The 15818-nt window shown below is 41.5% G+C and overlaps 1 protein-coding gene across 4 annotated transcripts in view; it reads left to right on the top strand.

Annotated features, from left to right (window-relative positions):
• SMG7 (SMG7 nonsense mediated mRNA decay factor) overlaps positions 1-15818 on the top strand; it is a 33481-nt gene that overhangs the window by 12546 nt on the left and 5117 nt on the right. The window contains exons 10-19 of one of the 4 annotated variants that reach the window (XM_074152699.1): positions 214-370; positions 3336-3406; positions 3675-3735; positions 4408-4527; positions 4996-5284; positions 9137-9281; positions 10461-10849; positions 11591-11956; positions 13485-13634; positions 15655-15735. In XM_074152699.1, coding sequence (XP_074008800.1) covers positions 214-370; positions 3336-3406; positions 3675-3735; positions 4408-4527; positions 4996-5284; positions 9137-9281; positions 10461-10849; positions 11591-11956; positions 13485-13634; positions 15655-15735 — 1829 coding nt within the window. Of the gene's footprint in view, positions 1-213; positions 371-3335; positions 3407-3674; positions 3736-4407; positions 4528-4995; positions 5432-9136; positions 9282-10460; positions 10850-11590; positions 11957-13484; positions 13635-15654; positions 15736-15818 lie in introns of all 4 variants that reach the window. The other 3 variants (XM_074152698.1, XM_074152701.1, XM_074152700.1) reach the window with 3 other exon arrangements.

Here is a 15818-nt window from a genome sequence, read left to right as displayed (position 1 = left end):
CTTTATTGAAAAAAAGGTGGTCTGATCTGCTGGTGGATCTTTTAACATGAAATAATTGTGCTGCTTTGTTCTAAAGAACTAGCTCTTAAAAATTGGGTCCTATGGTGATACATGTTTGATTAGGTTATTTAGTCAAATTTAAAGTGTCATTTCTGCATTGTTTGTTTTGGCATTCTTTGTTTTTTTGTGGTTTTTTTCCTGCTCTGTTTCTAGTGTCCTTTCTTGGAGTTCTGTGCAAGTGTCCTTTACAAAATGACTACCAGGAGGACTCTGGGGCTGCATATCCTCTTCCAGCTGTGAAAGTTTCAATGGACTGGCTGAAACTTAGGCCCAGTGTTTTCCAGGAGGCAGTGGTTGATGAAAGACGGTAGTGAGTGTTAATCTTTCTTTTGATACATTTAATTGCATAAACTAGTAATAACTGATGATACACAAATTAGTAATGGGGAAAGTGATTGTATAACTCATTACTACAGACATCAAAATGATAGAGAATGTATGTGCTATAGAAAGTTCATAAGACAAAACCTGAAAGTTGTGGGCTATATGAGCAAATTCATTGTTTTAATTGGCTTTAGGTTTGTGTGTAACTTTTTTAAGATCAGAAGCATCTACTTTATAATGCCTGGCCCGAGTATAACTACTTGAGAGAGTACCCTTAGTCTAATCTATTGTAATGATTTCTCAGATTTATTGAAGTAGGTGGTAGGAGAATATTTGCCTCAATTTCATGCACTAAGGCATCTCTTGGGCAGTGCTGGAATCCAGTTTTCCTGGCTCATCATCCAGGAATTAAATTGAATTTAGTAGAGGGAGTCTTAAAATGTCAGCACAGGCGTTACTGTTCTGGACTGTTGCTCTAATTTTTCACTTCTGCCTTTAATCTCCTAAATTTAGGCTTAAATAGTTCAAAACTCATCAACTTTTTTATAGCCTGTTAACTTTTTGTGAATTATAGCAATTCAGTACAGTGTTTCTGAATTGTGAGATATTGCTTCGGATAGGAATGACTGCTACTGATGCAGTTAGATGAGTGTTTTTCCTAGGATGGCCACTATAAGGAAAGCAGTGTGAAAACAGCTTGCTTAGCTGATCTTGTGCCATGTGCCACAGTGGTTTCAGCTCCATCTTGGTAGTGTGTGCTGTAAGATGCTACTCCAGTCAAGGCTTGCATTTTATGTATGTTGATGTATGGGAAGCAGGGGTGCCTATAACCTCTGCTTGCTAAATAAGTAATAAGTACTTGCTCAAATGTGTGCAAAACCTAAAGCCCTGTAGCTTTGAGAACTTCAATTTCAGAGTTCCTGAAGGCAAGATTAGGGAAAATAAGAGTTCACGTTGTTTTGAGATGGTAATAAGTATTGCTGTATGCATGTTCTGAAGGGAGACTTTATACCAGTATTTCACTGGGAAGATTTTACTGGGAAGATTATTACTTGATATAAAGTAGTCCTTGCAGAGAGGAGGTACAGGCAATACTTTATGGAGTATCAAAGTGAGTCCCCAGGTGTGAATGTATATTTTAAGTTAGCCAGAGCAGGTCCTTTTGCCCACAAAGCTATCAGGCTCTCTTCAAAGAGCATGCCTGGCTTTTAAATCTGTGGTGTGATAACTGTGATGTTTAGTTACTCATTGTAGAAAGGAGTTGTGAAGCAGGCAGCGTACAGCTGTAAATTGCACAGGTGAACTTGAAAAGAGTTAAGATTCGCTAAGATTTGTCAAAATGGGCATTAGTAGTCATTACACTTGTTGTCTCTAGAAAGTAGAGATGACTGTCCATCTTCCCCGTTATTTGTAGGATGAGAGATGTATATTTATTTCTACTGGAAGATCCTAATGAAAATCATTCTTTGCAGACTACACACACACATCCACATACTCACCTTTATTGGCCTCTGTTTAATAACCTGATGTCTGTTTTATATCGAAAAACCTTCATTACTCTGCATTCATACTTAATTGTGCTCTTGGTTCAAGAAAAATAACCCTTATTCCTTTTCAAAATTTCAGTTGTTCCCACTCTATGCTTATCATTTTCCTGGGGATAATTAGTCCTACCTCAAACTGAATGAGCATCTGAAATAGGAAGGAAATGTGTTTACCTAGAAAAGTAGATGAATGTGAAGGCGAGAGCTGAGTACAGAAATTACTACATCAATACTACTGTATGCTCTTTAGAAATGAGTTTTTTCAAACCTGCCCTGTGGATGCCGCATTAGGTCTAGGTTTTTACATCTATCACTAATCACTTTTCTTTAGAGATCTTTTATTATGAAATCTCATTATTTCAAGTGTTGTGCAGGAAAAACTGCAGTTCGCTGTAGGTTGCAACAGACTTGCACTCTCCCTTTTTTTCTTCCTGTTCCTTGTCAGCTGTGGGAAGGAGCTTAGTTTAGTGTAGAGTATAAGCATAATGTTTCCTGTTCCTGTGGCGCTGCAGGAAAGCAGCTCACCTCAGACTTTCAAGTGCACATTATGTTCTACAATCCAGGTGCTGGGTGACGGCAAAAAGCCTTGCTGAGGCAGGGCGGAGATCCATTTCACTAACACGAAGCACAGTGGGCACCTTAAAATAGTTTGCCTGTTGCCTCCAATGGCTTCATGCCTGTTCCTAAAGCAGAAGCAGGATGCTTAGACGTTTGAGTTGGAGCTTTTAAAAAAAAATAGGAGAAAGCAGACTGTTGGTGGCAGTTAAAGATTAACCACCTATGCAGTGATCGTTGAGATTTTTAAATTAATTGCTCCAGGGCCTTTGTCAAAAAATTCTAGTTGTTGCTCTTGCTGATACTGCCAATGCAAGGCAGGGAGACTGTTAGCTAACCTCTAGTTTAATGGTCTTACTCAGTGCAACCCTTACTTAGACCTTCTTGGTAACTGTTTCAGTGCTACGGGAGAGTGTTAATGTTCACAGAAGTACTTCTGCACAGCGGTATCTTGATGAATTGTTTTGCTTCCTGATTAATTTACTGTGTTTCTGAGAGCAGTCAGCTTTGGACTGGAAAACGTGAATTGCAGACAGGTGCTCTGAACGTTTGCTCATGCAATAGGTTTGTCTAGTTAAATTCATGGCAGGCTTTCTGACTTGCTGCATAATGAACACTATGCTACGAGAGCCTGGCTTCCTTGGTAACCTTAGATTGGCTTTTTAAAAATATTCGTTTTTTTCAAGAAAGTGGTCTTTTCCCTGACACTTGAGAGAAACTTTACCTTTTCTTGGCAATCAGAGGCTTAACGGAAGCCGTGACTGTATAACAGAGTTCGGTGTTTTCTTGATAAGGCAAATAGATTCCATGTTCTGTAGTTTTCACTTAGTTTGTCTGTTTTCTGATTTGTAGCATATGGCCCTGGCTGATTTCTCTTCTAAACAGCTTCCAGCCACATGAAGAAGATCTATCCAATAATAATGGTAAGGATCCTTTTAAACTGTGCTGTAAAGAACTGGGAATAATGCATGGGGTTTTTTCTGACGTTGTGGGGAATTTTAATTGAAGAGCAAAAAGGGAGCAAGTTGTCTTCTAGTATTAGTGCATATGAACACTTTGCAAATGCTGCTTTCTCATGCTGAGCAGACTTTGCTCTGTTTCATCATTCCTGATCTCCTCAGACTGCAGACCTATGATACTGTACTTAATGGATTCATGCTTTCTTTATGCTGTTTACTGTCCATTCAACAGCAACCCCCCTTCCAGAAGAATTTGAGTTGCAAGGATTCTTGGCTCTGAGGCCCTCGTTCAGGTGGGTGACAGCTGAAGGAAACTGTGCTCTTGCTGATGTCACTACTTTGATAGACATTGACCTGTTCCCTACAATATCTTATTTATGAGTACTTAGTAATGTAAAAATTGATGTAGGTAACTTTGCAAAAGAACTGTAATAGGCAGTGCAGGACTTGAGTCTCCATTGAGTAAATCTTCAGTACAACTCTGGGGAAACTTAGGAGCCTATAATACTGCTTATAACTTTTTTTGGTTTTCTTCAGTAAAATGAAAGAGGAAAAAATTAAATAGGAAAGGAATACGTTTACATGAAAGCCACTTGATGTGGTTTTACTTTACTGCTTTTTATACTGTTTTTTACTGTGTCCCTGTACCTAACATCATGGACAAATGTTAACAATATTAGATGCATTCACTCTATTATTATTTTTGTGGGTTTTGGTTAGCACACGGATGAGCTTTCATCTTTATGTTAAAAAAAAATAAAAGCACCTCTTTAACGTAGATGCATCTTGCCAGAAGAGAATTGCATCTGTAAATGAGATGTCCATAACTGTCATGTTTGAAATAGGATCTGATGAAATTTCACAGTTTATAATAGAGTAATGCTGACCCAATTTTATTTCTAAAGAAATATGATGTTGCAGAGGCTGTCTAATTACTATTGTCCCCTCTCCTATGTCAATACTAGGAACTTGGATTTTTCCAAAGGCCACCAGGCAATTACAGGAGATAAGGAAGGGCAACAGCGTCGGATACGGCAACAGCGTCTGATCTTCACAGGCAAATGGATTGCTGATAACCAGCCGAGGTAATGGCAAGTAGTATTTGTGTGTTTCAGTTGCTGCTGTAAGATTAGGTAACACAGGAGCCACAGCTGAGCTTTATTTTGTCACTATTTGGCACAGCAGTTAGATACAATGTGAATTCAAGATGCTGACAGCACTGTTGTGTAGGTCAGCATGCCGTTGCTTCATAGACTGATTATGATAGGGAATGTATTTGGAGTAAAGCATCATGCTTGAGACCTTTTTAGTGATACTGCAGCACAGCTAAGTGGAAAACAGTATTTGAAATGGTAGCAAGAGTGTTAGCATGTGAGCATACGTTGTGCTAGAGATACCCGTAGCTGGGACACGTGATGTGACATCGTCTTGTTGCTGGGGTGAAGAGATGCATGGTGCATATGTTGACGTTCTGCTTTTATAACTTGGGGAAGTGTGTTACTCTGTGAAAAACTATTCCTACTTGCTTTTCAATTGCTTTCTGTCTTTTTCAGGTTGATTCAGTGTGAAAATGAAGTAGGAAAGCTGTTGTTTTTGACGGAAATCCCAGAATTATTACTAGAGGACCCTAGTGAAGCCAAAGAGAGTCTCACCTTGCAGGAAACATCTATTGCAGAGCCGCTATCTACAGATGGGAGTCCTGGACTCAAATCAGTTCTGTCCTCTGGCAGGAGCCTGAACAACAACTGTGATGCAGGAGAAAAACCAATGGTCACATTCAAAGAGAACATCAAGCCACGGGAAGTTAACAGAGAGCAAGGGCGAATCTATCCCCCTAAAGATGTAGGTAGGGAAAGACGGGACTATAGCAAAGGAATAGTAGCCAATAAGAATGATGGAAAGAAGGATAACAATAAAAGAAAGAACGAGACCAAGAAATGCAGCTTGGATAAGATGCAGGAAGCAGGAAAGCAGAATGTGGCAGTTCAGGTAAGCCTTTAGATCAAAGGGGTACTGCATCTTAGACAGTACAATGTTTGTGTTGGGGCCATTGCTGCTTGTATAGAGTACAGTAGAGTTGAGGTCTCACTGTGGGCCCTGCAGGTACAGGTTATGCACAAAAAAAATAGGAAAACATCTGTCTCAAAGATGAGGTATTAGTGATCTTTCGGTCTCTGCCCTTGATGCTGTCTCAGTTTTTTGGGGAGGAAAAGGTAGGGAGAAATGAAAGGTGATTTTGCTACTTTAGCTACCTTAAAAAGGAGACTTCTACCTGTTGTTCCACAAATTATACAGGCTACCAAGGCAGTTCACCTGGCCAGGTCTTAGTCGTGCTCTTGGTCTGTTGTGAAGGAACTGGGTACTCTGGATTTTTCATTCAGTTGACTTGTACACATTCAATAAATTCATCACAAAAGCACCCAGTTGTTGGGTGGAGGAAGATCATCCATACTGTGTGTGCAGTCAGGTGGCCCTCTGTGGAAGTAAGGAAAGCCACACTGCACTTAAACCATAATTCTGTGCTTGGGCACTTGCTCAAAATTGTTGGTTTTCATATCACCTGCTCTTTTCTCAGTCGTATTTTTAAGGCATGCTTTTTTCCCCTATTTCTGTGAGCATTATGTACAAAAATGCTGACCTCATAAGTAGATAGTGAATTTACTAGTCTGACTTCCATTGAGCTGTAGTAAATGAGGGTGTAGTGTTTCAGGGTTGATCTGATCTTTACCTGAATAGTTTGGCTGCATCTCAGTCATTCCCTGATGATGTCTGGAAGCATTTAATGATAGTGATGGAGACTATTATTTCCCTAGAGAAATTGTGTTGGTTCTTCACTGTTCTTGCAAGTGGAAATTATTTCCTAATGCGCTTCATCTCCCTTGCCTCTCTGTAAGCCTATTACTGCTTCCCAGGACAAGCCTGCAGGATAACTTGTCTTCCACTTTGCAACTGCTCTGAAGGCCTGTGTAATTGAGGTCTTGTTTTCCCTAGGCTAGACAAACCAGCTCTTTCAGGCTTTCCAGCTTGTGTTGTTAGGACCCTTGGATCCTTTTTCTTGTTCTGCTCCTGATTATTTGTATTAAACAACATTGTTATGAAATGGAAGATGAACTGGCAGTGTTGTTCACTTGGTTTTGTGGGGGGGTTCTACCAAGGTGGGTAGAGGGGAGTAGTCTACAGAAACCATATGGCAATCATTTGTGAGTCACCGAACAAGATTCTGGTATCTGAAAACCAACATAGGTGAGTTAGAATAGCAGGTTTCTTATTTATTTGTTGAACATGCCTGGTTGCAGGCCTGAGCACAACTCCCAGGTTCAGTGTTTGTGCCCTGTCTTGCAAAATAAGGACTTGAGGCTGATAAAACCCACTGGATCTTCTGAGAAGTATGTGTAGTTTTTTGGATAGGGAAGATATTTTAATTTTAACCTAGCTGATGTATCAGAAATTTGCTTGTCTTAGTCTTAAGAGATAACAAACCCAGGAAAAACTTTATTTCAAACCTAGTTGTAGCAGAATCTGTTCTGATGTGCTTGGTCACTCTTCATCTCTTGTTCAATAGAAATTAATTTTGAAGCTTTAGTTCCATCAGCTGTATTTGTTATGGCAACTCTTCCAGTGAAGTGCCTTTTGTTTTACGTAGTTTGGTGGACTTATTTATCCAGACCTACTCCAGAATATGGGGAGAGTTTGCTTCTTCCCACTAAGAAACCTGTGTAGGTTTTGTGCTGATTGGTCGTCTGTTAGTGCTCTGCTTTGGCTTTCCTGGAAGTTTCAGGCTTTATCTCCTCCATAGTTCATTGCCTTCAAAAGCCTAAACGTTAGAAATGTTGCAGCTAAATGTTAACAAAAACGTTGAGGATGTTATACAGAAGTAATTAGTCCCGTTTCACAGATAAGTGGACAACTTGCACTCTCAGACAGGATCATGAAAGTGTGACATAGGTTGAATCTCTCCTCTCTAGGGAAAATAGCGTTAGGTGCTGAGGAAGGTTTAATGCAGACTTACTCAAGGTGTAACGTACTCTTAAGAGATGAAATGGTGATTCTCTCAAGTGCCATGTAGGAACCCTCAGGACTACTCAGGGAGTAAATATTTAGTAGTATTGACACATTTGAGGTGAGGTCAAGTAGAGGCAGGGAGGCAACTGAAATTGTCTTGATTAATCAATTTTAGTTATTTATCTTTTAAAAGTTAACTATAAATCATGCAGGGGGTCTTTTGGAAGCCACCTTTGCGAATGTGTTATAGCAGCTTTGAGTTTATGATGGACTAGAGCTCATGTTTTGAAATCCCATGCAGAAGAGTGTCTTTGAATTCTCCAATGTTGCTATCAAAGAATGCATAGATCTCAGTATGGGTTATGAAAAATGTTTGGCTCATTGTGGAGATAAAAGGGACAGCATGATGTAAGTTGAATATTCAGAATGTGATGAAGGGCAAAGGTGGGCAGTGAACAGATGTGGCATGAACAGGGGCTGCATCATTCATGGTGCTAAGTATCAGCCAGAACCTTGAGGTGGAGTTCCCTCCTGACTTTTTCTAGCGGGAGCTCAAAAATACATCCAAGCCTCCCAGTCTTACAATCTACATTTTTAATTAAATGCAAAAAATAAACTACGTTCCCATAATTTCTAAATGGGGAAATTAAAATTTATTTGAAAAAACTCAAGAAAGCATTTGAATGCATCTACCCCTTTACCACTGTATTTTGGCAGAAAAGACCTGCCCTCTGAGTCCTTTCAACTCAGCAGCACTAAATGTTGAAATAAACCCCACAGAGTTTTGGTTTGCTTGGTTTGGATTTTTTTAATTGTTCCCTGATAAAACCCCTTTCTTTCAAATCACCTTTGAGGCTTGGCGTCAGGTCTGCTCCTGGGCCCTTTCTGTATTGCCCGGGTTCCTTGCTTGCTGTCTTTCTCCTGCCTGCTCCATCTTGCATTCCAGGCAGTTCTGCCGAGCTGAACAGAAAGGGAAAGTAGTCTTCCCCTCTGTCTTCCTCTCCAGGAAGACCCAGACCGCAGCAGACTCAGAATCAGGTAAACATTACATTACATTCTTCTCTCTGCCTTTAACTGGTGCAGCTCTTTTAACAGAACATACAGCAGTTACACAGTAAACTGAAAGAGGTTAAGCACTTCTGCTATTTGTCTTGTGTGCTCTCGATCAAAAGAATTTCATATTATGCAGGAGTTGTGCATATACGTTGCTGTATGGATTAGGCTGAGAGAGTTCCCTAGGAAGAATGTGGTAGTGTTTGTTTTTTGAGGTGCTGCAGGTAAGTAGCATAAGTTAGGTTGAAGCAGTGCCCTAGGAGAAGCATAATAGCATCTGAATTTTCTGTTTTTAAGGACCTGTAGGTGAGCAGCACGGTAAGTTTTTTTTGTATGGTTTAAGGATATTATTATGTCTGCTTCCGACTCTCTTGCTAGAGAAGGAGCCTGTTGCAATCTTCTGGGTAGATACCCTTAGAGTGCTTTTGGGAGGCAAGGAGTGCCTGAGAACAGGCAGGAAGACCTGCCTGAGGTCAGTGAGGAGGGAACTGAGTTCCTGTGTTCCAAAGCTCTCCCAATTACTTAGGGAAAAGAAAATAATCTCTCAGACAATCTGGGAGTTCATTTTTTGGCTTGAGACTTGATGTAGGTAATTACGGGAAAAGTTATCTAATTTCTTCTTACTTTCTTCTGTATTAGGTGAAATCCCAGACGGAGATGAGGAAGACTCCAGTGTCTGAAGCCAGGAAAACGCCTGTAACTCAGACTCCAAGTCAGGCCAGCAGTTCTCAGTTCATCCCCATTCATCACCCAGGAGCCTTCCCTCCCCTCCCTAGCCGGCCAGGTAATTAGTGTTGTTCTTTTTGAAGTGCGATTTCCTGTTGACTGCAGAGAAAATCCTGTAATAGTGGTTGTTACCAGCCTCTGAAGGTAGGAGCTGTTTTAATGAACATGCATTCCCATGTTGAAAATCTTACGAAGTAGTAAAGAAGAGGCATATCAGAACTGAAATGAGGTAAGATTCCTTTTGCTTTGGAATCAAGGTCGGTCATGAAATCTGCCACCTTCCTTCTTAGTTAGTGGGTGCGAGATCAAGGAACTTCACAGTAGGCTGTTTCTGTAGTTAGTCAAAACATGACAAAGTCTTCTGCTAGCTCAGGAGGAAGCATTCACTCTGCATAGGACTCCATTCCAAAAGATCAATCATGCTTCTCTCTTCTTTAAAGCTCAGTTTCTTTTGTAGTGGTGCTCATGTTTCATGCTGTAATTTGTGTCATCTTATTTGCCGCGTTGCGTATTCCCAATTGTTGTGGAGTGTTGCTGTCATACCTTGCTGTCCATGTTTGCTCACAAAATAGCTGGAAGCTGTATCTTCCCTGCAGCTGTTATGTGTAGTTGCTCTATATAAGACAGAGGGACATCTTCCCTATCCCAAAGTCAGCATAGAATCTAGCCTGTGAGACACAGAATTAAAGCTTGCCTTTCAAACCTGGCTTTTCAGTGTGAACTGCAGGAAAGGAATTGATCTTGTGGATATGAGGATTTGTTTGCTTACCATCTGTCTCTGTTGTAATTGATCCTGAGACTGGTGATCCTCTGGGAGGAGGCAGTAGACTTACCTATTGCTTCTGTTCGTTGCTCCAGAAATTTAGTCCCTGAAAATGTGTGTGTTTGAGGGGGTGGAAACTTTGGGGCTAAAGCATCAAAAACCCCAGAGTGGTGAAGGAAAAAGGTGGGGAGGAGATTGAGATGGGAGGTGGGAAACCTGTGACTCTCCCAGATTCTGCCTTGGCTGACTGCTATCAGTGCCTGGAATATTGCAAGAACACTCGAGCAAACTGAATCCTCTTGCAGAGGTGAGAAAGGACATTATAGTGCAGGTATGCAAATCGTACTTGGTGTTTCCTGTCCTCATGGTCTAAAAGAGCAAATTAGGAAAAAAAAAATAACAACCCGACCACTAAATGTTTTCTGGAGGGAGCTGTCTGCTCTGTCAAATTAAAGTGTGTTTTTATTTTTCCAGGGTTTCCACCTCCAACCTACGTTGTCCCCCCTCCTGTGGCTTTCTCCATGAGCACGGGGTACACCTTCCCAGGTGGTGTTTCTGTCCCAGGAACCTTCCTCCAGCCCACAGCTCACTCGCCTGCAGGAAACCAGGTGCAAGGTGGGAAACAGTCCCACATTCCTTACAGCCAGCAACGGCCCTCCGGACCAGGGCCAATGACCCAGGGACCTCAGCAAACGCCACCTCCTTCCCAGCAACCCCTCTCATCTTTACCAGCTCAGGCAACAGCACAGTCCGCAGGCCAGTTACAGGTCCAAGCTCTGGCCCAGCAACAGCAGCAACAGTCCCCTACAAAAGCTGTCCAGGGCCTGGGGAAGAGCCCGCCACACCACTCCGGATTCCAGCAGGTAAACTTGACTAATGTGATGTGCTAAACTTCATTTAAAAGTAAATGGCAACATTCAAGACTTAGGTTCCTGGATTACCTTTTCAAAACTGTCATTAAAGACCTTAGTGTGGAATTTTGCTCTGTGAACTTCTGGGCAAATTCGAAAAAGCTGAAGTGTAGTGAGTACGAACATGTGATTCTGTAGCTGAGGGGAAGGTATCTACTGGAATGAGAAGGTGGTCATCTGTTTTCTGTGTGTTTCTCTTTATAGATGAGGTATGGAAGTGTTCTGACCAGGTATTTTTATCTTAGGCCTTTCTAGATTTCTTGTGTGAGTAGTGAGGACTCAGTCTGAACCTTCACCTGCATTCTCCTTTTGGCTAACTGGGTTGCAGTGTCAGTTCCCTCACAGCTCTTAGATTTATGCTCAGGTTGTGCTGGAGAAATCTCCCTTCTGGCATGTCCGGACTCTGTGGTGAGACCCTCTTGGTATTCTGGGCAGCAAACTGCTGGCTCAGTACCTTACTAAAGGTGTTTATAACGTCCGGGATTAGAGTAAGGATTATACTTGGCTGTTGGTTAAAACTTGACTAGGGAGCATTAGATGCCTATTGAGACTACATTTTGGTGAATAGCATAGCAAATCATGTGGAAATGTCTATAACAAGAAGAAGCCAGATTGATAATTTGAGTGGCATTAGGCATTCAGTTAATATTAATTGTTCATATCTGCTGGTGAAATTATGTATCTCTGCCTCAGTATCCGCAGACAGACTCGTCAAAGCAGCTCTGGAACCCGCCTCAAGTCCAAGGCTCACTGGGGAAGATCATGCCTGTAAAGCAGTCCTATTACCTGCAGGCCCAGGACCCTCTAAAATTATTTGAACAGTCATTACAGCCTCCTGTGATGCAACAGCAACCTTTGGAGAAAAAAATGAAGCCTTTCCCAATGGAGCCATATAACCAAAACCCCTCAGAAGTTAAGGTGCCAGAATATTACTGGGACTCTTCCTATGGCATGGCTGACAATAGGGTGATGGCACAGCAGTCTAACATGGACCGCAGGGGAAAACGGCAAGGAGTCTTCCGCCCAGAGCAGGATGCTGTCTCCAGGATGACCTTTGAGGTAAAGATCCATGCTCGAAGTGGTGAAAAACAGGCTCTGACATTCCTGACAACTCCAGGAGTTTCCCCATTTCGGGAACGCCCTGTAGCCCAAGGAGATCAATGCGAGCTTATTTAGTAGGAAGCAGTGTATCAGTAAATGCAGCAATTGGTGATGAATTCTCCGCTTTAGTTGGCTGTGTGTGGGATCCAGCTCTCGAAGATTTGGTTTCAGGTAGTTGTAAGTCTTGTTCGGTGTAGATGTGACGTTGATCTCTGTACTGTGTCTGTCAGGTCAAGAAACATGGCAGCTGATAGTTTTGGGGAAAAATCTTAATGTAACAGCTGATAAAAACTGTAAAATCCATCCAAATAATTGCAGTTGAATTATCACCCTTTAGATGAACTCTTAACACCCATTTATTTCTTGAGCGTGTTGAATGGCTGAGTCTGCAGTAGTCAGGTTGAGGCTAGAAATTGAAGATGGTAGAAGCAGTCTTGTCTTGGATGTTTTGGGTTTTTTTCCTGCAAATCCCACCGCGCAATGAGAGAGCTGAATGACTTGCTTAGCTCTTGGTTGCACTAATGGAATACTTCTGTTCACGCAGTTGTGCTTCCTGTTGCTGTTTATAAAACCTGCAATCTTTGTTATTTATTACCAGTCCTGGAGTTGTCTGTGAGCGCTTTTGGCAATGTTTATAAGGAAACTTAAACAGAGGCCTCTTTAAACCTTTGGTCAGATATGCCTCTGTAAAGGCACTCAGGCTTTTCAGAAGGTTGGCTGAGATTGCTTGGCTTATCCTTCAGAGAAAAAAGCCAGACAACATACAGGAGTCTGCCTCTGCCCTGGTGTCAGGTTGTGGTTTACGGATGGAGATGGGGTCAAAGCCTTGTTCTCATTCCTAAAAGGGAAACCTTGCCTTGTTATAAGCACAGTGCAGTAGGGATGGAAACTGCGTCTGTGATGCTTGTGTTTTAAGTATCCCTCACAAAATTCAAGATGTCAAGTTTCACCAGCACTTTGCAGGGTTTTTTTGGTCCAGTGGTCTGGTCAGCTGTATGTTGGTGTAGCAGCCGTTAGCAGTTGGAAATAAGTCTCAAGGGATTTAAACCCTCACACATAGAGAAGGGAAGAAGATGCAAACTCAGTTCTACTTGAAGCCTAACTTCCTCACAGGTCAGCTGTAGAAGAACAATTGTAAGATTTCACGCTCCTTGAATGTGAAAACAGGTTCAGTATTTGGCATGAATTGCGATGGGGAAGCACATGCTCCACTAATTAAAACTAGCTGCCCATCATTTTGATGATGCGGTGCTCTTCCCAGTACGCATTAGACCTCATGGCCAGTTTTACTTTCTGCTCAGCATTTTCTCTCTCTGTACCTTGACACGCTTCTGCTGCTCCACTTTCTCACCTTGCACTTCTGCATGCCGCCTGCTGCCTTTTTCGTGCTAATTTCTCTCCTGCTGTGGTTTAGCTTTTCCTCACTGTCCCTTGCTGTTCCCCTTTCTGCCTTCTGTTGTCTCACTGTGCTCATTTCTGTCACTAGGACCCCAAGAGCTCCCCTCTGCTTCCTCCGGACCTGTTAAAGAGTCTGGCTGCCTTGGAGGAGGAGGAAGAGCTGATTTTCTCTAATCCTCCTGATCTTTACCCAGCTCTACTGGGCCCTCTCGCCTCTCTTCCTGGACGAAGCCTCTTTGTATGTATTTGATGTAATACTGCTGCTTCTCACTCTAACTGGCATCTCTTTCTTCTGTGAAATTTTATAAGAAATGTGAAATTCCTTTCTCTCCGCCATCCCTCCTGTCCAATTCCCTGCCTCACCCTTGACCTAGAGCAAGAGCTCAGGCCAGCTGAAGGCCCTCAGTGTAGCTCTTGGGCCAAATCCAGGCCAGCAATTTTGTTCAGAAATTGAAACAGTGGGGTTTTTTGTAAGTACAGTCCAGAGGAGAAACATTGATGCGTCATTTAATGCAGGGAAAAACTGCCCTACTAAATGCAGAAGAAATTGTAAAAGAACAAGATGACATTGGAAGAAAATTGCAAGCAACTGGCTAAATAATGACTAACTCCTGTAGAAATACTGTCATTTTTGACAGACTGAGATATTTTTTTTTTCCTACATTTATGTATTAAAACCTTCCTAGTTCACTAGCTGGAGGGTCTGAGCTGCTGAATTTCTAAATTGCCTTTGAAAACTGCAGTACGCCTTTCTAGTGTGGCTACAAGCGTGTCCATTAAATACTACTATTTCAGATTAGTAGCAGTAACAAAGAAGAGTTATTTGTGACTCTACTTGAAATCTCTCATTAAGTCTATTCCTCAATTTTACATACCATCCCAAGGAGCCACTAGCAAAATAGACACCCATTTCTGTCTCATTAGATACCCTTGCTAAGAAACTAATAGCTGCTTCTTCAGCAGCTTCCTTTGAAGCTCTTACAGTTGCTGTCTGCTGACAAATGGAAGGAAATTCTTCTCTGTGCAAGCTGTGTGGATATGCGGAGTGTGAATTTTGTCTGCCTTTTAAAACGTGCTTTCAAAGTAATGAGTTGTCACTTTGAAAATCTAACAAGCTAGGAGCTGCTTGCCAAGAAAATGAGGCTGTTTGTCTTAGGTTTACAGGATAAAAGTGAAGATATTCCAGATATTGAGACAATGTCAAAGAGAGAGGGATGCTAGTTCAGGTTTTTGTTGTTTGAACAATGCATTTAAAAACATCAAATGTGCTGAGCTGGTATGAGCGCAAGAGGCTTTTATTTAAAACAAGACTACAGCTTTAATTTTGGGTCACGCTCAGTTTTACTTACGGCTTCACAGTTCTGTGGCTTGGTGATCCTGATCTTAAGTTTGGTGATGTTTGTTGTCCACTAGCCTAGCTTTGATTTTTCTTTGGTTTCTATATTGATGATAACTGATCATATTTCTTCCCTAAATAGGCTTCTTTCCGAGAGACTATTTTTCACTGCTTAATCATAGTAAGAACCAAAGAGAAAGCTGAGAAATATTATGATGGAAATAACTGTATGAGAGGGGGTAGTGTAGATGATGGAAAAAGTTATGGTCCATAATACCTTAACATGGAACCCCAGGGGAGTTTTGGAACCTCTGTTATAAACACTGGGTGTTTGGGGGTTTTTTCCTCTCTACAGTCATTTATAATAAAAATGAGAGATCATTAAATGAAACTTGGCTTGTTTAACACAATTAAAAAATCACAGCACTTGGCTGCTCTTACTGTCTAAGAATGTCTGTACAGCAGGGAGGCTCTCAAAACCAAAAGAATATTCTGTCATTAGCAATATACAAGAGTCTAATCATGTTTGAAGGAGCCCTCTGATCACTGGGAAGGATCCTGTCTCATTTGTACAAAATTCTACACAACCATAGGGGGTTTTTGGCAGGGATATCCTCTCTAGATGTATCAGACAGAGTATTACACTTAACGATTTACAAAGCTGTTCTGGCAGTGGGGTTTGTCTGAGACTCCCAGCTGTCATGATTGTTGATTTTTTTAATTTATTTATTACAGTTGGTAGGGAAACTACTGATTTTCTGCATTTGTTAATTTGCTCCCCCTGTCCTCCAAGGTACTGGAGCTAAAATAGAAGGAAGGTTTTAAATGTGACCAAAAAAAACGTGGCAGTTTCTGATAATGTACTTTCCTCCTGTTCGCTACACTGACCACTAACTGATTTTTCCCTTTTTGGTTTCTGAAGAAGTCCCTGCTGGAAAAACCATCAGAATTGATGTCTCAGTCATCATCTTTCTTGTCCCTCAGTGGCTTTTCTCTTAATCAGGTAAGTGAGGACCACTCTGCAGTTCTTTGCTGTTTGAGCTTGCCATTAAACTAGGTAACATGGCAGAAATATGGGGACATCCT

Source organism: Numenius arquata, chromosome 8 (assembly GCF_964106895.1).
Source record: "Numenius arquata chromosome 8, bNumArq3.hap1.1, whole genome shotgun sequence".
NCBI lineage: Eukaryota > Metazoa > Chordata > Aves > Charadriiformes > Scolopacidae > Numenius > Numenius arquata.
The sequence above is the reverse complement of the archived record's forward strand: the minus strand, read 5'-3'. Positions and strand labels throughout refer to the sequence as shown.